At 35.6% G+C, this 23,909-nt stretch overlaps 2 protein-coding genes across 2 annotated transcripts in view; one reads left to right on the top strand and one right to left on the bottom strand.

Moving 5' to 3' along the window:
• The window catches only part of LOC124165080 (mucin-5AC-like), a 40,911-nt gene extending 33,239 nt beyond the window's left edge, over nucleotides 1-7,672 (bottom strand). Inside the window, exon 1 of the mRNA XM_046542340.1 lies at nucleotides 7,470-7,672. The gene's annotated coding sequence lies outside the window, so the exon portion shown is untranslated. The remainder of the gene's footprint in view (nucleotides 1-7,469) is intronic.
• A 5,582-nt stretch (nucleotides 7,673-13,254) lies between these two features.
• Nucleotides 13,255-23,469, top strand: LOC124165656 (MAU2 chromatid cohesion factor homolog). Its single transcript, XM_046543131.1, has 10 exons — nucleotides 13,255-13,484; nucleotides 13,678-13,857; nucleotides 13,959-14,081; nucleotides 14,454-14,582; nucleotides 14,684-14,792; nucleotides 15,806-15,970; nucleotides 16,661-16,908; nucleotides 17,883-18,088; nucleotides 18,193-18,395; nucleotides 22,775-23,469. The coding sequence occupies exons 1-10, from the start codon at nucleotides 13,260-13,262 to the stop codon at nucleotides 22,966-22,968; spliced, it is 1,782 nt and encodes a 593-aa protein (XP_046399087.1). The 5' UTR covers nucleotides 13,255-13,259; the 3' UTR covers nucleotides 22,969-23,469.
• Nucleotides 23,470-23,909: the final 440 nt, after the last annotated feature.

The following is a 23,909-nucleotide window of genomic DNA, read 5'->3' as shown; positions in this document are numbered from 1 at the left end:
CCATTTCTCTTTAGAAAACGAGACCTCCTTCTCGTATGAGGGTCAGAGAAGTGACAGTATGAGGTGAAAATAATGTGGACATGCTTTCAAATCATTATCATTCATTCTGCGTACTTCACCATAATGGTTCATCGCTAGTTGTGCATTACTTTTGAAAACTTGTGTTAGAAATCTTACTGCTTACAATCGAGGCAGTGCGGACGAAGCAAATATTTTTATTCTGACAGGGCGGCAATTGTCGACGAAAATGTTAATATTTTTAATATAGAGAGCGTTGCAGCTTAGTAGATAGTGTTATTTACCGTATACTTGGTCTCATATCCTAGGTGACGACCATGATCACCCCATGATAGCGGTCAAGGGAAAGGAGCTGGTCTCCTCCCACGAAGGTGTGATTTTCACACAAATTAAGTTTTTTTCTGGGGTGAACTCTAGCCTCACCTAACCCAAACAACCTTCAAGTGAGTGTGTGAAGGATAAGGGACTACAATAGAGCCAACCGTATTGTATTAATCACACACAATCTTTGTTATGTGGAATATAATGAAAAAATTTAGTAATCCCACATAAACTTAATACCGTAGATCAGGAGTCTCCAATTTACCAGGCCACGAGGGCCACATTCCTAGTTCCGAATCGTCCCTTGGGCCGGATAGCAAATTTGCCGATTACTGAAGTATGCGATATTCGATACTTGAAACGAGTGCGCGGGCCGAATCCGTATATTTGGAAACGGCTAGCCGCGGCTGCTGTAGATACCACCTAGGTTTCGACGTAAAGTTTTTAAAAATTTCATTATGTCAGTTCGATTCTAAGAAGTCACTACCGAAAATAACGTATTTATAATGGAGGTAGAGTAAACAGCGTCTCTTTGTGAGAAGAACATAGTACTCATATTTACAATCAATGCGGACCAATTTGGGAGAGAATAAAAATTTGTCCCGCATATATGGTCTAATTTTAATCCATTGACCACGAATATTTTAATTATAATTAAAATTACAGGTTGTCTAAAACGATAAAAATATCATATCTTAGATTTTAAATTTGTTTAGTATAGTTCATTCTTATTGTTGTTAAGGAGGTCGTTTCCCGACTGAGCAGTCCCAAGGAAATACTCACCGCTTATTTAAAAAGCAAAATTGCGAGTCATAATTTGTTTCAACATAATTTTTTCAGTTGCTTGAGCCGACCGCAGCGCCATTTTCATTCAGATAACGTAATTTGAGTTCAATTACAGCGTAATTTCGTTAATTACTCAAAATGAAGCACGGCGAGGCTACTGTATCCTTTTTTCATGACGATTCTCATGTTATAAATTACTTTATATTAGTTTTTGTCGAAGTGACTAGTATATTCATATTAGCAATCAAAGGTTTTACAGTACATAAAAAAACTATTGCAATTAGAATCTGTATTAAAATTGCAAATTTTGAAGAACAATTATCAAAAATCATTAGCTCAGAAACACTATTTTTGTGGCTATTTGTCGATTGATTAAGGTGAGAAGAGTATTTTATGAAATTTTGATTCAAATTCTTCGCTTCTCACACCAACCTTAACATAATTTTGGATATAAAACTGAGAATAATAAAATGACATTGGTGTAGTGATGGACTGCATATTTAGTATATGTCGTGGAACGACAATGACACAACGAATAGAAAGTGCGAGGCATTGATAACCCGCCAGAGTAGACGAAGCTAAGCTGAATGCTAACGAATTGAAGATATAGGGGTTTTACTTTCACCTCTTAACAATCGAATTCCGACTCACACAATCCTTATGAAGCCTTGCATAACAAAGAATTGCGTAAGTGCGTGTTACCTATGGCAATGGGGTCGTCCACATGGACTCAAAAATCGTGATTAATAAAAATAATTAGATTAAACTAAGGGGAGATAATTTACAACGAAAAAATCTTCCCCAATAGCCATTCTTATTTAAGTCTAAAAGAATGGAACGCGAAAGTTGTCACCAACTTTTCATGAGTTTGTGACGTCATGCCGCTTCATTACGGTGCTATTTCATTAAATCGTTTAGCTTGCTAGAGCCTTTCATTTAGGGAACGCATCGCTCGTAAGAGTGGAAATGAACCCTACGAAGACCATGCACTAGCCCAAGGAGTAACGAAGGTGTGGAGAGTCGCTCAGCACGAGTGTGTGACGTCATCAACTCATCTTCGAACTGGTTTAGGTTGTCGATTTTTCGTCCCGAATATCTCAAAAAGTAGGCGAAAGTCTTATAAAATTAAAAATGCTGGCTTCTTAACTGTTCAAAGTCTTTCACAATCGACAGTGAAATAAAATTGAATAACGCGCTTATTGCATTGGCATTCGCCAAGTGATAGAGCGCCAGGTAAAACTGATCCCGCCGTTATACCGACAAGGCTTGACAACTCTCCAGAATGAAGTTGTGTGAGTGTCAAAGGCTCGTGATATAGGAGCACATTTGCATCGGGAAATTGAAGGGATAATGAGGCTAGATAAATATTACAGGGGGCTTTCGTTTTACTGCTGGCGAGGAATGCAATGATAAGTAGCGGCGAGCCGAGGTGAGTTTTAAAGAATCCTCTCAATACGAGTGCGGCATCTGGGTGACGTTCAGGCATCCATTTCTCCATAACGCTTCGAAGGAGTGAATTAATCCAGAATGCATTGACAGAGGGAAAACCATTGCTGCATTCTACAGGGGGGAATATAAGAGGAGATCCAAGCCCCCCCCCCAATATAACAGTGATCATAATATATTACGCCTTTACCGAGGCGGGGTTGAGACTATGAAGTCCATTATTCCATCTAATCTCTCATAATGTTGCTACTAATAAACGTTAACAAGTATTTAATTAGTAGATTAAAATAATACGTGACATTTTAAAAATACACTTGCAGATAAAAGATATAATTATTCATATATATGTAATAATAATAAAATATCATGGGGTGTCCTCAGTAATAATGTGTTACCCTAACTTTACAATGATCTTGGCTCCTTCTTTATCGATCCATGCTCTGCTATAGATATTACCATATATTTACTTAATTTTCCTTAGTAATTTATTGAGAAGCATTTGGGTGAGAGATAGAGGAAAACCCTGAAGGCCAAAAGGCTTAATTTAATTTGACAAATATTCCTCTAAAGTCGATATAGACGCCGAGATTGCCTCTTGTCAACGAGGTTTCCCCCTGATTTGAGGCTAAACAAAAGTGTATAGTTGTTTATGGTTGTCCCCTCGCGGGAAAATGCGATGACTTTACAAATTACTCTCTATGAGATTCTGAGATTTCCCACTTTTTAAGATTTAGAAATGAATAATTTTGTTCCCGCCAGTTTGAAGCTCTCTTTAATAGTTTGTTTTTCTCGCGCCATGCGCGAGGGGCCTGGCGTTGATGTCATCAGAACATATAATGATGTCTTTGGAAGGTTTCAGTGGGCTATTAGAGGAATAATTCAGTGGCAAAGCGTTTTCGATTGGTTTCACTGTCGATAGTGGAATGGAATGCTGGTCAATAAAGATAACCGTTCCACTATGTTCATGAAGGGTGAGCCAAGAAATTAATTTATACGGGAGACACTACCGTTAAAATGCGTGTAAATATTCCATCATTAAGTTCCTAATAGGAGCATGTCATCTTCTGTTCATGTACTTCTTATATCAATCATCTGTGATTTTTTTCTTTTTAGATCTATAGGCGACTCGCTTGCTAGGAATTTAGTTCCCTTTAACAGTTATTCCATTCAAGATTATTCCACCATTACATCCAAACCACCTTCAAGTCAATGACGTTGCTACGGCATCCTCATTTACGAATTTTAAGAGCGCAGAAATGGCCAACGTCACAAATATCTCAAATGAAAAGGTTCGACTGTCTCCGAATGAAAACTATGAGAGCTGGTGTCAAATGCTAATCCAGAACCGCCCAACTTAGTCAAATTTCCACAAAAAAATAATTTCGTTAACTCGTTTTGGAAAGTCTCAGCATTTTCAGAATTAAAATGTGTCGAGGTTGTGGGGAAATAACCTCGATAGATGGGAGCCATTTCAAATCCAGAATAGGGAATATCAAGGATATTATTTTCTCATTGATGAGGCTTGACAATCATGTGTCGTCAATCGCCAATGATCTTCACCTTTGGCAAGCCGGCAGTAACCGTCGTTGTTATTCAACATTAATATACTACACCGCAAGCCGCCTCAATAACGTGGAGTGTTAGAACAGCCATCAAAAAAAGAAGAAAGAAAAAAAAGAAAGTATATTCGTGTAGAGTAGATTATACTTAACACCAACTAGGATTTAATGAAGACCTTTTTTGTTCGGGGGGGGGGGGGGGGGGGGGGGGGTAAACGAATTCCCATACCTATCAGTTCGGCAAAATAGTTCTCTTAATTTAATTTATCTACTGGACCTAGAAATATAGTGAGGTATTCTAAATTGCTCAACCAATCTAAGCCTGCCTCGAAGCCTCCGAGTATCTAGCGGCTCCTCGCCTAATTCGTTTATAAGCTGTGTAACATTACCTTTTCACTCGCAGCAGTTTTTGAGGAATCGCGCAACTTTCCTTTTTCTTTTATTAAATTCACGGATCAAGTCTTTCTGTGATGGATCCTATATGATAGGCATCGAAAAACTCTAGCTGTTAGCAGATGGTCTGCTGATTTTTAATGGTCTATTTCTTGTTGCTCGGCTATTCCACATCTCAATGGGTAATCCTAAGGTATCGATTCAGTGGGGTCAATTTCTCATCTCTTTCCTATTCATTATGAATTTGTAGCTGTAATAGTGTTGAATAGGCAAGGTGATTAATAACTGCAATTAGCTTTTTCTATCATGTGTTTCAAGTTTTTCACTACAGTGTTGTAGCTCTGTAGAATCTACTTTTTACGAATAAAATGATAATATTTGACTAATTCGATGACGATTTGATGACTTTTCCATCGTTTTATTTTTATGTCGATATTCATATAATATTTTTACGACTTTTCAAGGAAAGAGAGGCTCAAAAGTCGAAGTGATATTGTGAAGACTTGTTTTACACAAGACTTCCGGCAATATACAACAAAAAATTTATCCTTCAGAACTCCTTTCGGCAAAAGTTATGAGTGTTTGGAGGGCAATATTTTATCTTCCTTTCAGACACCTTAAACAACCTTGCCCCTCAATCACGCTAATTCAAGTACGGACCAAGCATTACAATTAGATCCACGCACTTGCTAAGATGCTGTTGCACATGTAATTATCGATTACTATTCGATTTTTCAGCTGGCAAAGTTTGGAGAGGATTAAATTTAGAGGATTGAAAGCCTAGACTGTAAAAAAATGTAAATAAAATGATTAGGCTGATAAAAATAAAATAGGTTTAAAAAACTTCGTGTTTTTTGTAATTCTAACATTGTCCAGAGCTTAGGATCTGTGGAAGGTAGGTAGGTAACGACTGAAAGAGCAAGTGGGTTGACTATCAACTGCTTCAGCGATTCAACTGAAAACAATTCAGAGCGTTACACTCATGCGTGCCCTAATGTATCCAGGGCATTTTCACTCTCCGTGTAATTTATAAAAACGAACTCAATTAAAAAAAAACGCATTCACGGTTCAATGGAGATGCTGGAAATAAATCGAATTTATTTTTTGAAGAAGGGAACAACTTTTTCAGACTATAATCAGTTACAGCGGTTGCGCGTGCTTTGAATAAATAGTTCAACTCTAAAAGCTAGGAATGCACTCATTATTTGTCATTCGTTTCTTAAATCAGTATCTAGTACCGTCATTTACTGTGTTAACGGCACGGCACCAGCAACTGATTTTTTTTAAATCCCCAATGAAATATTTTTCCGTTTAATGGTTAGGAGTTTTTATAAAATAATTAACTCATTACTCAAGTGTCCGCGTAGTACGTGAGGAATGAATCGGTCTAAAATCTAAAAGAGCAAAATTTGTTGGCATATTGATGTACACTTTTTATGATTTTGATTTTTTTTGGTAATTAATCTTTTGAATACTTAGTTAATTATAAATGAATTTATTCCGTGTTCATGTATATATGGCACGTCAAAAAATGTGCGTTTATGTACACACATACTCATATTTGACGTGCCATAATTCGGTAATACAGTTTTGCAGTTTTTAATCCATCATGGAAAATAAAAATTATCATAATTATTTATCATCGATAGTAATACTGGTTATACGCTATCCAATCGTTTGAATTCTAGTTAAATAACCATTAAATTGTTGTTATGTGCGAAAAATATTAGATTTCACCCGATGCAACAGAACAGGTGATTGATGTACCAGTGGTGAGAACGTTTGTAGCCGGTCAGTTGACACGAAAACGTTCCAGACATGCCTCCTGTTTGCCTTTAAAAATAAAAACTTTCTCTCTCCGTAACCCGGTCCTATTTTGTCACCCAAGTGGGCGATTAAAGCGGTTTCCATCACCCGACGCGAAAAAATAAAATTTTGCAGTTACGATATCGGCTGGCATGATTGAAAACTTTAATACTGAAGGAAGGTCATGGTTTATTGGTGCGCAATCAGTGATTAAGGCTCAAAAAATTATTAATTGAAAGTATTTTTGTGTTGTAAAAAATAGGTTTTAAATTCTAGGTTACATATCAACTGCTGAAATAATAGAAAAAATCACGGAGAGTAACTTAAACCAATGTTTCTCGGCTAGCAATCATCGAGTGAAATACAAAAGTAAAATACAAAAATACGAACACCTTAGATAAAAAAAACCTTATGTTTCCTGCTATAAAAATTTTGGCCAATTATTTTGACCGTAATTAATTTTAGCAAACAAACTCGAGGAATTGCTTAGCACAAAAAGCCTTTCCAAAAGCTCTGAAATGCATGTATATTCTCAAAATTGCAAACTCTATATCACCAATACAGTTATTACTGAGTGCTGATTAGTTGTTGGTACAGCGTTTCTGTATTGCGTATCCTATCGCGAATACAATTTTTACTCATACAAGTATTTTTCGGTGCGCCCTAATAAAGTTTTTACTTAAAATCAATTTATTTACGTATATTTATAGTGACTCACCTGAAAATAGACCTTAGTGAAGTATATAAGTGCCTTAGCTTACATAAAAAAACTTAATTTTCCTACAGTAAAAATTTTGGCCGATTATTTTGATAGGAATTAATTTCCATATAGTAATTAATAGAAAATAAAATTCTTATGAGAGTAATAATTAAGATTCATAGGCTACAAACAAACTCTAAGAACTGCTTATCACAAAAACTCTTTCCAAAAGCTCTAAAACGCGTATGTGTTCTCAAAATTACCATGTTCATATCACCAATGCAGTCATTTCTGAACGCAGGTTAGTCGCTGGTACAGCGTTACTGATTTGTATAGCCTATCGCGAACACAATTTCATCTTATCCGAAACTTCTCGGTGCGCCTAATCAAGTTTTTAATTAAAAAATAAGTTATTTACGAATATATTTATAATGACTCACCTGAAAAATAGTCCTTGGTGGCGATGGAAAATTATTTAAAATAATAAAAAAATTATTCACTCGTCAACACACAAGATCACTCGCACCAAAGAGTCTACTGTCCACGATATCCACTACACTTCGAGATCCACCACCACATAACGTAGTTTTCACTCCTTCGGCTTTCTAAAAGGACTTGTCCGTTCGCACGCATGTACTCCCAGTATATATGCACCGGCCATAGCCAACCCGCTAACCTCCTCCACCATACCATACCCCTCCATTCCCTCTCCATAACATTTGATCCCCCTAACTCCCCCACCCTTCTCACACCCTCCCCTCCCGCCCCTTCCACGCCAAACCCACCCTCGACTGTTTTTCCCCTTCCGCCAATATCACACGACACACGCCCATCCACCTTCGTCCTCTGCTGGTGATCCATCGTGGGACTCGGAGACCTTGAACGTGTGATCAATCCTGTCGCTTTTTTCCGATCGTCCGATTATTTTTCTTTTTTTTTCATTTCAACCTACCGATTGGGATGGTTTTATTTATTTTATTCAAAAGAATATTAATTCCGTTCCGTCAAGGAAGAAACTTGACTATGCGCCACCAAAGCCTATCGTTAGGTTGACGAAAGCAGGATGAATATCATGACTTTCGTATTGAAATGAACGGTTTTATTCATTACGTTGGTTACCTTGTGGCAGCGTGGACAACTAGGTTCCGGGTACGATGCTGATATCATCTCGACTTTGTTCTCATTATTACCGGAGGTATTGACGAATCGCAAAAAAAAAAAACGATTGCATTAAATCGTTGAAATATCGTTACCATTCGATTTAACAGATACAATTAACAATATTAAACCTTTACTTTAAACTGTCAAAGTTATTCATTAATTGATCATTATTAACTGTAATCACTTTTATTCATTGGTTTGACGCAGCTCTCCACTCAATTCTCCGGTCAGCTAATCTTTTCACATATACGACTTTCTTGTCTTTCACATCCTTCTTTAACTGTTCCATACATTTTGTTCGAGGTTTTCCTATACCGTTCTTGCCGTCTACTTTTCCCTCGGCGATTTTCTTCATTAGGCCATCGTGTATCAAGATATTAAGGTTGTTCCGTCTTCTTGTCGGGGTTTTCATGAGGCTCTTCTTCTCTCCTACTCTTTCTAGGACTTCGATATCACTACCTCGGTCGATCCATTTCATCCTCATCATTTTTCTGTGGAAGATTGGGAGAAAAGAGAAATCTTCTAAAACCCATAAGGGGAAGACGGGACAACTTAGTTGATCAGATTATGAGGTATGATGGCCTGATGAAGACAATCATTGAAGGACAGGTGGAAGGGAAGAAGGGCAAGGGACGACCCCGAATGAGTTACATAGGATAGGTTATAAAGAATATAAAAGAGAAGGCATACGTCGCTATGAAAAGGTTAGCGGATAGAAAAGGAATGGAGAGTTTTGTCAAACCAATCTTAGGATTGTTTAGTAATGATGATTTTAAAAGCGTGACGCTTTGTTAAAAGTAAAATCAATATAATATAACACTATAAATATCGATAACGTGGGCTGAGATTGGCGTGTGCTTCAAAAAATATCGCAGAGACATTTGTATTAAAAATTTTGGAACGGGAATTGGGGATGAAACATTTTAGGTCGTCAGATTTGACGGGATGAGCAGTTGAACCAGGGGATATGCGCTATGAAACCCCTGAGTTACTGTACAAGTACAGCTCCAGTTACTTTTTATAAAACGGTTTTTAATTGTCGCAAGAGATTTATGTACGAGTCATTTTTTACTTGCATAAATGCGATTTACCGGTAACTTCATTAATTCCACCGATATTACAATTCAAAAAATCATTTAATTATCTTTTTTATTATTTAAATAAATCATTTGGACAGATCTACATAGGTTCCTCTCGGCTTACAGGTTGACTGAAGCTTGCACATATTTAAAGGAGGCACGAATAAACACTTTCACTGGACAGCGATCGCTGCCTTTGGATGTTACCGGTCCGTAGCTATCATTCGAAAATCGAAGTAAGTATCATAAATAAAGTGTGACCAATCCCAATGTACCGAGTCACGACCTAAACTTAAACTTTTTTCACTGCCCATTTCACTTCATTACGAGGAGAAAATGTTATTTGAACACATGAAACGCTGTATTGACGGCAATTACCCCGGCGATCATGTTGAAGCAATGGCTTCTCAAGTATCATTAGTAAGTAAATGAAAGTATCTCAAGTGCTCATTCTACACAGCGCGTATTGCTTAAATGACTATTTTCTCCGCCCATTCGTCGTAGTAAGCTGCATTAAGGTTTTAAGGTTTATGTGAGAGAAGTCGATGGCAATTTCTTACAGAAAAACATTTTTATTATTCTCTCGATCAATTATATTAGTGAACTAACTTAGATGAATCAATACTGAAAATCAACTGGTAAAATGTATAAATATGGCTAAGGATAGGCTGTAATGACACGACCATAAAACAAATTGACGATTGACACGTACGAGAAGGACATAAAAATGGAAAACTTGGTGCTATTACAGTATGTCTTAGTGCAGGAGAAATGTATTTCAAAATGGCAATACTTTCCTTAAAATGACAATCGGGAAACTATTCTCCCTGCGAGGAAGGAGTGAGTTGATATTCACAATATAAATGAACCAACTTGCATATTGTCGGAGAATTTTATGCAGTTAATCGTCGAAACTCCTAGCACCTTAACAATGCTTAACTCGACATTCAAGTGGTTTCCGAATAATCGAAAATCAGTATGGGAAAAGTATTCATAAAGTAAACCTTTAAAAATTGGTGGAAATCCATGTATAAATTAAACAATTTGGTGAATTTTCAAGCCTTCTGCAACTGGGAAGAGAACGCCTTAGGGTTTATCAAGATTTTGTGTGTAAAGCCTGTTCTGAACTTTTCATGTAGTATTTTGAGAGATATACAGAGAAAATCATTAATGATGTCAAATATATAGAAAAAATACATTCAAAATGTATTAACTCTTCAGTAATGTAATATATACGCAAAGAAGGCGTTATTAATTTCAATATATACAACGTAGGTAACACTGGACGGCATGAAAATCGGCCCTGACACCATTCCTGCTGATTCTTCTGTAAAATGACCTCCTAAATCCGAATATGAACTCCGTTTTTTCCTATCTTCCACCATTTTTGGGGGAGCTCCCCCCCTCCAATTTTCATCACTTTTCGGTCATTTGGAGGAATTAAAAGGATTATTTTAGCATTTAATTTTTTTCTAGGGGTTTTGAGGGGAGCAAAATCCTAAAAAAATAATATTAATGGTAAAGAGGTAGATTTGGGGGGAATGAGTCTCCGTAAATTGTGTAAAAACGCATTAAAAATGATCAATTTTGCATTTTTTTCGCAAATTTTCATGTAGGTATATAAAAACATTTCCAGCTTCCATTTCACATAATCCTCCCCCGAATGATAAAAATACATGACAACTAGAAACATCAGTAATAATAAAAACATTTTGATGCATAGCATAGCAACAACAATTAAAAAATATAGCAATGGCTGGAAGATTTACTTTACTACGATGGCCCCTCCCGCCTGTCCCGCTCAGGCTTGGTCGGGAATTCTCTTGCTTTCGCAACTAAGGAAAGGTAATACTTTCTAATTATACGAATAATATAAGATTGAGATTTTTATACTCTCATTGGACTTAAAAATTATTCTTTCTCCTTAATTATGGAGTTCCACAAAGTATCAGCCTCTCAAACCAATTATGTATATTGAAGTTGTCGTCAACTTCCCTCAGTATACCTCTAATGAGTCAACTCTTTTGGTGTCCAGAACACCAAAAGAGTCAACTCTTTTGGTGTTCTGGACGAGGGTCCTTTTTTAAAAGTAGTTTAAATTGTCCAAAACAGTAAAAGTTGTTGTACTCCGGCTTTTTCCGAGTTAATGTCAGTATGTGGACTTGAGTTGTGATTATTACCGTCATTTAATGTGTAATTATGTTACGCGTGTGTAAAAATCATCCTCATCGCTTCAGCTATGTTTGCGGTGAATTGACTAAAACATCGCAACAATAACCTCTTTCTTTAATTCTTAAAACTGCATATAAATTTTACTCTGACTGCCGAATTGGCGGTCAGGGCTAGGATTAAGCTCCAAGTGTTTGCTGTACCACTTGTTACAGTAATTTGACGAAATACTTGGTCAAACTACTATTGCTGCTTCTGAACTGCTTCCTTTGTGAATACAACAGCCGCGCCTGAGAAAAACATTACATCTTACGGAACTGGCCTCTGCGAGAAAGCTCCATACATGGTTATAAAAAGGTCGCTCATGTTTCCCCTGGTTCCGACAGAAAATGTTCACTTGCCACCATTGCACATCAAACTAGGGCAGATGAAATATTTTGTGAAAGCAATCGACAAGACAGGAGCTGAATTTCAATTTTGAACTGAAGTCTTCGTTTTAGTGAGGCTAAAACCAAGGAAGAAATTCGTGGGCCCCCAGAATGGGAAACTTTTCCAAGATTCGACGTTTATGAAACACCTGAATCATAAAGCAAGTTGAGCTTGCCTTGGATTCAGAAACGTGTGTTAGCACTTTTTGGGTGACAATGTAGTAATGATTATGTCGCCCATGTCGAAGAATTGCTGTCAGCGTATTAGGCCATGGGGTGTAACATATCACTAAAAATGCATTTCCTTCATTCACACCTGGACCTTTTCATAGAATATTTTGGAGCAGTTTCAAATTCGCATAGGGAACGGTTCAATGAAGATATCACCATAGCAGAGGAGAATTTCAGAGAAGTTGAATGCGGGCATCTTGGTATGTATCTCAGGCCTACTGCTGGTTTTTGTATAAGAAACTTCTACCTCAGTGTATAAAGGTAAATCAAATACCAAATTAATTTTGTTATTCATCGTTCTTCACATTTGTTATTTTTCTTTTTCTTGATGCGCGTGTGGTATTGAGGGCGCCAGCGTGGTAGCGTACCTTCTGAACCAATGGCACAAATTTTCATTATTTTTTCTATGCCGTGTTCTTGTTAATGTTTTTATTATGCTAATATGAGCTGTTGATATATTTTCCATCATTCTGGCATATTTCGGGTAGGGGAAGATGAAATGGGAGCTTCAAAATGAAGAAAATAAGTGAAAAAATTGCGAAAAAAGGAAAGGTTGATAATTTTTAATGGGTTTTTTAAAATCATTAACGGAAACTAATCCCCCCAAGTCTACATCCTTATCATTAATTATCATGCTTTAGAACTTTTCACCTCTCAAAAACCTAGTAAGAAATATAAATGTTGATATAATCCTTTTCATTCCTATAACATATTATTGTAAAAGTGATGAAATTCAGAGGGGGGGAGGGGGGGGGGGGCTGCCCCCCGAAAATGGTGGGTGATGGAGGAAAGCGGATGTCATATTCGGATTCAGGAGATCATTTTACATAAGAATCAGTAGGAATGGTACCAGGGCTCGAGAAAAAATTATTTTTTGCCGTCCAGTGTAATCCGAAATAATTATTAGCGTGATAAAATCATTCCATCCCACTGATAAGCCTTAATATACGTGAAATAAATACATGTGATTGAAATATAGCATTCAAATCAATTATTATAGGCGAAGAGTCATCTATGGGCAGCAAAATTCCTTTTAGGAGTTAGCGCGCTACTGATGACTGTACGATAAGAACTTCAAATTTATCCGCCTTTAGAAACAGATGAGTAACGTCAAGTTTGAATTTACAAACATAAGAAAGACGCCGAATGCAGAAATGTCAAAATGGCGTCTTCGCAAGACGCTTGGTATCTCTCGCTACTCGGTTTGGCGGAAAATTTTCGTACGTCTAGTCCTCCTAACATAAAGTTATGTATACAGTGTTTGCAAGCTATTTTCAATTTCAAGCCCCCACCACGGGTGAGGGCCAGAACTCATTTGCAGCTGGGTAATATATTATTGACCCACACTAAGAATGTAGATTTAGCCAGAAGCCATTTGGAGCTAGCGGTTAGTGTTTATTTTAATATTTCGTGTTCAGTGAGTTCGATAACATTGATATTTGAAAGTGCAGGCAATTTTTGTGCTTATATCAATAGTGTTTTTGGTGTTTCTTACTTTATTTTTTGTGCTAATACTTTGGCCTAATTACGGTGGTTTGTTATTGTGGCTTCGGCTGCTACGGTTTGTTTATTACTTCCAGTGGAACATTGCGGAGATGATAAATGGATTTGATGATGTTAAATTTGAAGCGGCGAGTGTTCTTGCTGAGTTGTATGAGCAGCAGTCCCATTCTAATTTAGCAAAAGCTATACTGAGGAAAGCAATTGAAATTTCTCAACATAGTGTATATTGGCATTGCAGACTAATCTTCCAATTAGCTGTAAGTGGCTTCATGCATTGAGGTGCCCTCGGTGTGAATTGTTCTGAATTTTTATGTTGTGAGGCATCGGCAATTATTTAATGTGGATATTATGTTTTCAGCAAATCCATGCTAGTGAAAAATACTACCAATTGGCGTACAGTCTTCTTGAAGTTGGGGTTGATTATGCAAACATATCAGCTGCTAGCTACACTAGAGTTTTGTTTCTTTTAAGTAAAGGAATGGTAAGTGTACTCTTTAATTGTGAGAAGGGACTTGTTTACATAGGTTTATGCGTGAGTTGTTTTTTTTTCAATTATTAAAAAAGGATCAGCCGCCTTTTTTAACCCCTAAGTTGAAGTATGATCCAAATAAACCTTATGCTGCTTTCACGAAGGTTATTTCATAATGTACAAATGTGGCTAATTATACATGCTCGCTTCATAACGTAACCCAAATTTCTTAACATTATTGAAGCTACCTTAAATTTAAATACTGTTCGTACGAAAAATAACCAGCTTACCATGGTATGACTGAGGCTATTCCGTGTTCGAATGTAGTGCCTATCGTAAGTTTTTTTTAACCGTAAGTAAGTGTTTTTTTTTTTTAATTTTCAGCTGTTACTAATTGACAAGAAATTTCATGAGGTGCATACGCTTTTGAATCAAGCTGGCCACCTTGTTGATACTTGGCAGGGGAATCAGCATCAGAAGGAATACCTGAAAGTTTTCTTCTTGGTTTTGCAGGTATGGTTTGTGGATTTATGATCGAGTAATCGTAGTGATCATTATTATAGCTTATTTTAGTGAGCACCGGTATTAATTTTAAACGATTTTTCTATCCATAGGTTTGTCATTATTTAATGGCTGGACAAGTTAGAAGTGTGAAACCTTGGTTAAAGCAGCTTCAGCAATGTATTCAGACTATTATGCTACCATCCTATCCAACTATTGAAAGTAAGGATAAACACTGTTTATTCAATCCTCTTTTTGGAAAAGTAACAATTTTCATACTGACTTCTTATATGCTTGTTTTCATTTTTTGTGTCAAGCTTGATAATCCATTATTTCAAGGCTCATGTTGTCAAGTTGTGCATCTAATGCTTGGAAGAAATTCTAGTCTACATTCCAGATGACAAAGTATCATGAGTGTACCCAGGATCAAAACTAGGGAGGGGGGGGCAAGCCGTGGTAGTTCACGTTGTAACATTTTATTACAGAAAAGGTTAATGAGACCAACATTTTAAGAAAATTATGACAGTAATTTATTAGGTTAAAAAATTATTTTCTTGAAAAAAATAATGATTTTTATTTTAGATCCATGTCTTATAGTAATGAAATTTTTCTGCAAAAGTAAATTTGTTCAAAAATTTTGTTTTGAACCAAATTTATTTTTGCTGCTAGGGGGGGTCAGCTGACTCCTCCTACCTCCCGCTGGGTATACCCATGTATACTAACTCAATAGAGTTAATGAGTGAATGCTTGATCAATGTTAGTTCACAGGAAAGTGGATATAAAAATGCACAAACCTAGTTAGATCTGAGTTGCTTTTCTTTTGTTTTCTGTTTTAATTCTGAATACGTGGTTACACAGTACATTAATCCGTATTAGTTAAAGTCTAAATGGATGAGCGATTAGATCAGAATGGAATGATATCAATGGAACTGTGGATCGGAACGGAAAACATGCATTTGCGTGAACTAAATTGAAACAGGTTCTTTTTACTGTGCATACATTTTTCACAAGTTGGGTGATTACACAGTGCATTTTTGTGTTCATTCATGAATTCATCCAATTGGATCATAACTCATACAGGTTAATGTGCCATGAAAGCAACACCAGCATTCATCTTTGATTAAAATAGGCCCTTATTTGTTGCTATTATATAATTATTTTAAATATATATATATATATATATTTGATCCATCCTTTGATTAAATTATTTTGACTAAATTTTTATTTTATTTTAGCTCTACTCTCTACAAATGTCGGAGATATGTTTATTTGGATGCCTAAGGAACACCTGTGTGTCCTAGCTTACCTTGTATCTGCCATGCACAGTATGCAAGCTGGGTATATGGACAAAGCACAGAAGTATACGGATAAAGCTCTTATGCAAATAGAGAAACTTAAAAGTAAGTTTTTTGTTTGCTTATTCAATGGTGCACGGTATTCGCAAATTATTTGAATAAAACAGAGATTTCGGTGGCTCCAATAGAATACCAATTGTTCTAATTATTGTCTCAGTTTCCATGTTTTGGAGTGGCTAACTTTATTATTGGAAACTAAATGAAATGTGCTAATAACTAAAAAAGTAAATATCCTTTATATCTTGTAGCATCATTGAGTGTTTTTATTTATTTTGATGTGATGGAGGGTTTTTATGATTTTATCAAGGAGGTATCCTTGGTTTCCCTCTTAGATTCAGTCAGAACAGAACACAATTTTTCTTACTTGTAACATTACTGTTGTGGAAATCATGAGTGTGATAATGACTTTAAGGATATGGTTTTTGATTCGTTTATGTTTTATTAACTATTACTAGTTCGACTTTTTACCGAGTCTTCGGGATTGATCCTGTTTTTCGGTGCTTGATATGGTTAAATTTGAAGTTTTGATTGTTTTCTGTTAGGTATTACATAATTTGGTCAGTAGATATTTTGTGAATCAATCATTTTGAATGTGTATGAGTTCTATCAATGTTCATTTTGACAATGGCATGAACATTGGGAGGGCAGCAAAATCATAAAATTGTTAGTGGTCAACTTTCAGGAATGATCTTACCTCACAATTTTTAAGTCCCCTGTTTTTGTCTTTCTTTATAGTTTTGGATAATAAGCCAATACTGTCTGTATTTCAACTAATGCTCCTGGAACACATAATAATGTGTAGACTGGTTATGGGGAACAAGACAATGGCATTGCAGGAAATATCTCAGGCTTGTGGTCTCTGTCAGCAGCAGCCACGCCTCCTTGCCACTCATAGGCCTCAACTCCACACACTATTGGGCCTTTATGCCATGAGTATGAATTGTATGGAATCTGCTGAAGCTCAATTTAGTGCTGCTTTGAGGGTAAGTTTTTCAAAGGTTTCAGATATTATGTTTGTATGTGTATATTTACTTTGGCTGATCAAACACACTTTATCATGTCATCCAAGCTGCCATGTTATGTAAGATTTGTGGAAATTGTTTATGAATCTTCATTTGCATGCATATTTGCTCTTGCGGTTGACTCCATAAAGGTGCCTCTCTGTCGGGAGTGTTCAGTTATTTTAGATTATTCTAAAAGCCAACACTTGTAGCATTCCATGTTCAGACTATACCTAGAACTATGTTGAAGTGAGCATGATTCTACTACCCTGTGATATCCAACTGTCCATTGCCTATGACAATTTCTTTCTTGCTTCTGAAAGCTCTTGTTTTCCTAATTTAATGTTAATTCTAGCCTTTTCTCTTTTGTTGCAAACTTATGACAATTTACAGCAACAATACCAGTGCATTTGTGTGATAGCCAATTCTGGCTCTGCTTTAAGATGCTCGGAGGATTAAGGATGCTGGGAATTAAGATTTTAGGTGTTTATTTTCTTACTACATATGTATATATTATTTTTCTTCAACCCTGGTATAAATAAATTTTATATATTTATACCAGGGTTAAAGAAAACGGATAAACATGTAGTAAGAAAATAAACACCTGAAAACTTAATAAATAAATATTTTTAAATCAATTAATAATTTTCATTAAAAATATTGTGTCCTGTGAATACCGCACTGTCGATGTAAACACATGTTGATAAGCCATAAGAACTTTTACTTCAACACAACAACTGCAGTATGTTTTCAATGAGGACAGGGTCCATTATAATATTTGCTGAGCTCAGATTAAATCTATTGATCCAACTGTCACCACTGAAGTGCAAATTTTGATACATTCTCCGAATTTTTTGTACTGCCTAAATATTGTGTATGAAGTGCCATTCTTGCTCATCATAGAAAAAATGAAAATAGTTCGGCCTTTCTAAAATCCATGTTCCCTTTCTTTTCAGACATCTCAAGAACGTGATCTGTGGACATTTGCCAATCTCAACCTAGCTATAGTTTATCTTAGGGCAAAAAGAGAGCAAGACTTTAGTGCTCTTTTCGAGCGAATTAATCCAGAGACATTGCCCACTCGCTCCCATAGTTTACGTGCAGCTGCGTATTACGTCCAAGGCCTCCAGTCATTTTTCCAAGCTCGCTACAATGAAGCAAAGTGAGTTCATTATTTTGTAACATATTCGTTGAATTTTGATTGTTTTTTTAAATGATTATTTTGAATGTTTTAACCTTTAAATCTTATGTTTCTCTCAATTGTAGGCGCTACCTTCGGGAAACTCTCAAAATGGCCAATGCAGAGGATTTAAATAGACTGACATCCTGCTCACTAGTTCTTTTGGGACATATATTTTTATCCTTATGCAATAGCAGGGAAAGTATGAATATGGTGACCCCGGCAATGCAGCTTGCTAGTAAAATTCCAGATGTACATGTACAGTTATGGGCATCAGCTATTTTAAAAGGTAAGTTATCTAGTAATTAATCCATGTGGCAGTTTGTAAAGGTAATCCATTCAGATTTTGTTAGCAATATTAAGTATTCATAATAAAAGACGTTTGGAACTCATTTACAGACACTTATATTCTGATCAAACTACAGGCTGTGGCATTGGAACTTATTGTACATGTATAATTATTTACTTCCCTATTTAGTTTACCACTGGTATGTCAGTTGTTTTTTTCTATAGTTAGAATAATGTGTCATTGGTTAGTTAATACAAAACATGCTGCAATTTAAATGATAGAGAATGTGCGAAAAATCCACAGAGAAAAAATCATTCGCCTTGACCGGGATGCGGATTGCGGGTGACTCCCGTAAAAGTTATCACCGTGGCTAGTCCCGGTATACTTAAATTCGTTGATAGAGAATGATTGGCTAATGACCATGCAGGCTTTAATGTTATATGAACTTGCATATAGTGTTTGTTGATGTTCCAACCAACAATCTTTGATGGGATCCTGCATAAATTAAATTACCGTAAGTCCTTGACATGCAAACAATATGCATTCCGAGGCCTTGTTTGCAAGTTGAAAAACTCATGCAAGGCATCGAAGAGTATAGTTGTGCTGCAGTATTTAGCACTGTATTACAATTTAACTCACGACGGTAACAAACCCATCTAGCACCATTCTCTGTCGGTAGTCAGCATAAAGTTTTCATCTAATGAAGTAGAGACATCATGTTTTAATCTTTCCAAGGCATGATTTTTGAATTAATAAGAAAGTGTGAATAAAAAATTGATGAAACATTGAGGTTATTGCTTTAAAAATGGAATTTCAAAGTGTATCCATTCCTAAAGTGATCAAATGTCTAAGTTATCTTAGGTATATTGTGTGAAATAATGTGGAGTTATAATTGATCTTGCACATGTGCTTAACACGTTGACCGCCATGATGTTTTTAGTAGATATGTCCTCTGACGCCATTAGTGTTTTTCATTCCGTTAAGTATTCCCGGATCATAAAACATTAAATGTGTTTTTGTACTTAACTTTAAAATAAATATTTATATTCTGACGCCACAACAGTCATGGTCCATACGCTAGCAAGAGATTCCGGTCACTCCGGCGTCAGAAATCCACTTTGAAATAGTCGCTCGGAGGCCGTTCAGTATGACTGGCGTGACGGGAGCCCCTCGACTCATATCATTATGACCGGCATGGCGATCAACGTGTTAAATATGTTGTTTTTGGGAACTTTGTCTTTTATAGAATGTCATAACTTATTGTGTTTTAGCATTGATCTCGTCATTATTTTACTTTTCTGGAATGGAATTTTTTTATACTTCGGTAGGTTATTTTCTTAAGAGATTATTAATCACTTACTGTTTCTTATTAATGTTTGGAGTACTGGCTGAAGAAAGCGCTTTTCAACTTTCTTGCTTTTTTCACTTGATTGTCGTCATTAAAAAATATTGGGTAGTTATGAAGTTGTAATTTTGCAAATATTCAGTGAAACATCACCTAATGGAATATATGTCTCTATAAATGTCTGAAAAGCGGTGAAAAAGTGTAAACAAATGTACTTAGTACACAGAAAAAAAAGTTTAGTTAGAACTATCGAATTCTGATGAAATTTATCAAACTTTTGGGTTCATATGGCACATTGAAAAATTCAGTAATACAGTAGAACCTCTATGTAGTGAACCTCTTTACATCATAAACCTCCATACTTCATACCACCCCTACTGTCTCGTCAATTTACATGTAAATTTATAGGCAAACCTCTTTGTAGTGAACCTCTTTATCTCATAAAACCTCCACTTATCATACCAAGGAGACAGCCCCGAGACAGCCTAACTACCTCCATAGATCATACCCGGACAACAAGAGACCATTAATGTAGCCATGATTACGTACATAGAATGACATTTTCAGCAATAAATGTTTCCCACTTATTTTTTTTCATTTTAAACACCTTTAATGTGCTGTAATTTTCACTTTAATCATTAGTTGTGGCCATTTTGTTCCATATGAGAGCATACCTAAGAGTAAATAAGAAAAAAGGTATCCAACTATCCTGATCATTTTAAGTGACTGATGAATTAAGAGAGATCACATTTTTTTCTCTTGAATCATAGTACATAAAAATCACGCGATAGCGCTTGCTTTCTGTTATCATTAAATAATAAATATATGCTCACTAATGCATGCATGTTTGTTTAAACATGTAAATATAATGGTTTAAAAGACGGTAGTGCCTTCATTTCCGAAGGATATGAAAAAAATGGTGCCTATCACTGAAACCTCTCTATAGTGAACCTCCATACATCAAATTGCCCAAATTTTGGTCCCCTCCATTACGATGTAAAGAGGTTTTACTGTAATTACCAAACCAGTTTTATAATTTCTATCAAAATGGAAAGGATAGTAATACCGATGTAGCGTTCACATGTTAAAGATTTTCAATCTAGAAAACACTTCTGATTGAAAATCATAAAATTAGGAGTTTAACTTGCAAAAGAAATACAAAAAAAAGTGGAAAAATAGTATGCCTGCATGAAGCATTGAACGTGGGAGCGTGGTAGCAACAGACTCTAACAACTAGTCTAAATTGGTTGCCATTATACTTGCTTATTCAAACGCTGTAATATAGCATTATTGCACATTATCAACCTTTGTTTTGAAATGTGAATTAGGTGTGACTACAGTTTCCCTTTGTAATCTCAAGAGGAATACTTGATGCACAAATTGCATTACGTAGTCACTCCATATGAATATCTAGTGCAGATGCACAAGAAAACTTTATTTGCAGGCTTTTTACATAGATATAGAGATGACTTTAACGCACTGGGTGATATCCTTAGCATGGATTGGGTCTAGTATGACGACTTTTATCACATGTTATTAAACATGATCGCAAATGATTATACCTCAGGAATACCTCTAATTAAAGTTTTAATGTGTCGAATTACACAAATATTTCCTTACAGCTTTAATATCCATGATAATACGATATTAAATCATTGTCTTTGATGCACCAGCTTACAGATAATATTGCAATTTAAACCAGGAACAAACAGAAAAATGAATGTAAACAAAATTAAAATGTTATCGCCATTACAAATAATGAAAACAAAATCATTTCTACCAACATATCTTTTATTTAAGGCCTGTTTAAGAATCTTTCAACTGCAAATGTGTATTGGTATAAACAAAAGAGGAATGACAGACAGTTCGATAGATTACGAAACACTTAGTAAATTCTATCAAACCAAATTTGCATAACAATGTAGAGTTTGATAATTTTTACCAAACCAGCAATCACCTTCGTAAAATTAATCATACCATCAATGAAAGTTACCATACTCTTTCGTACAATTGACCATATTATGAAATATCAAAATGTTTGATGAAATATATCAAGAGCGTTTGGTAAAATAAATCAAGTGCTTAATAATTTACATCAAAGTTTAAGTATATTTAACAAAAATACTCCCTATCATACCAGTTTGATAGTTTTAATCAAATCTTTTTTTCTGTGTATATACATGTTGCTCATTTTATTTGTCCATTGCCCATTATCCAATGTTCAGTCATGGAATTAATACCTTGAAATACATAATATCATACTATTTTTTAACACACAGGATTAGCACAATCAAAAATGAAAATATTTCTAGCACACTTCTGCTGCTTCCCTTCTATATCACTCTATGTGGTCAAATGGGACATTAAAAATTAACACCACTTGATGGGATAGACACCTTGCCTATCACTAGATGTGTCAAAAACATTTTTCGGAATGTAGATTCATTCTGGAAAGCTTAAAGCTTACTTATTTAGATAATCTGGTCACAGGATTAAAAGTTCAAAATAACAATTAAAGCTGTAATTGTTCTCTCTTGGTAAATCAGCCATTGTTTTTGCATACTTATAAATTACAGGAGTAAAATGGCTGAGGAACAGTCACGATGCACTCGCTTTGCTGTGAATTCTCAAAATATCTTGGGTACTATGTGCAGATTACCCTCGATGAATGTGAAAATTTGATTTTATTTTTATGGCATTTTTTGGAGGATTTTATGTGGGCAATTTTATTTGATAACGAAACATTTTTGATAGCTACAATTACATGTAGTCATGCTCATAAAATGGATTACTTGTCTAGAAATAATGACGTTTCAGCTTACATTAGAATTCACCTAAGGATCAGTCTGGGACAGATTAATATAGTAAAGTGGGGGCCCACTGTGTTTTCCACAAAATTTAACATTTTTGGTTCCTATGTGGTTGATAAGTTTAAATAACTTCCTGGAAGTTAATTTGAGTATCACAAAGTGGCACAACTGCTTTTAATACTTTTTTCCTGCAAAACTTTCATATGATGTCTTTAATATTCCAGATCTGTACCGGTTATGTGGTGATGCTGTGAGAGAAAACGATGCGTATCAAATGCATTGTAATTTCTCCCAAATGCTCCTGAAAGACCATTTTCAATCATCTCAAATGCCTGAACATAATCTTATACATTGGACTGAGGGGAATTTCCCCGTTCCTGTGGGTAATCCACCAAGTACATCAGGTGCACTACTTTGATTTCATCCAGTTCATTATTACGTCATACGTGATGTGTACTAATGTGAAGTGAATGTGTGTGGCTTAAAGCTGTAAAAGTATTATTTACATGACTAAAAGTCTCCTGGAGGTGATTTTAAATGGGTTGGAGCTCTTAACATGCCCTTTTTCTGTTTGTGCGTTATGGTGATGTTTTGACAATGGGTGATGATTCATTTGGTGTGAAAGTTTGAGTTTCCGACTTCTAGACTCTACAGGACTCCATAAATCACCTGAGAAAATCCTGTTTTTGTGAAAGGTGGTTGTTTTTTACTAAGTATTAATGTAAATAGCGAAGAATGCCGTGAAAGTTGCAGGTTTATTTTACTCTGTGGGTAAAAAACCAGAATTTCCTTGTAAATATGAAAAATATATATACATATATATTTTCTTCACTGTGTGCATAATAGTTTAAGTACTATTGTGTGTCAGTTGATCCTGTAATATAGTTTGTAATATATGAGCAGATTTATGTTAAATGTTTATGGTGGTAACTTAATAATTTATTCCACACCCTGCTTTCCCATTTGGTACTTAGTAGCTGTAGTAGTAGACTTTGAATTTGCAAATTCATTTACAATTTAATTATGATTCAGTTATTCAACGAGTAAGCCATGAATGTTTGCATTCATTTCTGTGGAATAGGCATCCTCTCATCCTCAAAAAGTATGTTATTTACATATATTAAAAGAATATCTAAGCTTTAAATTTACGTAAATTGGTGATAGTCCATGAAATTGGTATTCTGTATTGTACAATTGATTTTGTGTCAACTACTGGGAGTATACTTCAAGTCTAAAACTATAGCTTATTGATGTAACCTCTATATTCCAGGTATGCTTTCATAGGGCACTGAGTACACTTAAATTTTACAAATCAAGTAATAAAAGAATGATTCATTCAGATAAGTCTGCAATGAATGG

The sequence above is a fragment of the Ischnura elegans genome, chromosome 9 (genome assembly GCF_921293095.1).
Source record: "Ischnura elegans chromosome 9, ioIscEleg1.1, whole genome shotgun sequence".
NCBI lineage: Eukaryota > Metazoa > Arthropoda > Insecta > Odonata > Coenagrionidae > Ischnura > Ischnura elegans.
This window is presented reverse-complemented; position numbering and strand designations above follow the sequence as displayed.

Coding starts and splice junctions, on each gene's coding strand:
- LOC124165656 (XM_046543131.1), top strand. CDS start 13,260: ATGGCGTCTTCGCAAGACGCTTGGTATCTCTCGCTACTCGGTTTGGCG. Junction 13,485..13,677: donor GAAGCCATTTGGAGCTAGCG/GTTAGTGTTTAT, acceptor TATTACTTCCAG/TGGAACATTGCGGAGATGAT. Junction 13,858..13,958: donor GACTAATCTTCCAATTAGCT/GTAAGTGGCTTC, acceptor TTATGTTTTCAG/CAAATCCATGCTAGTGAAAA.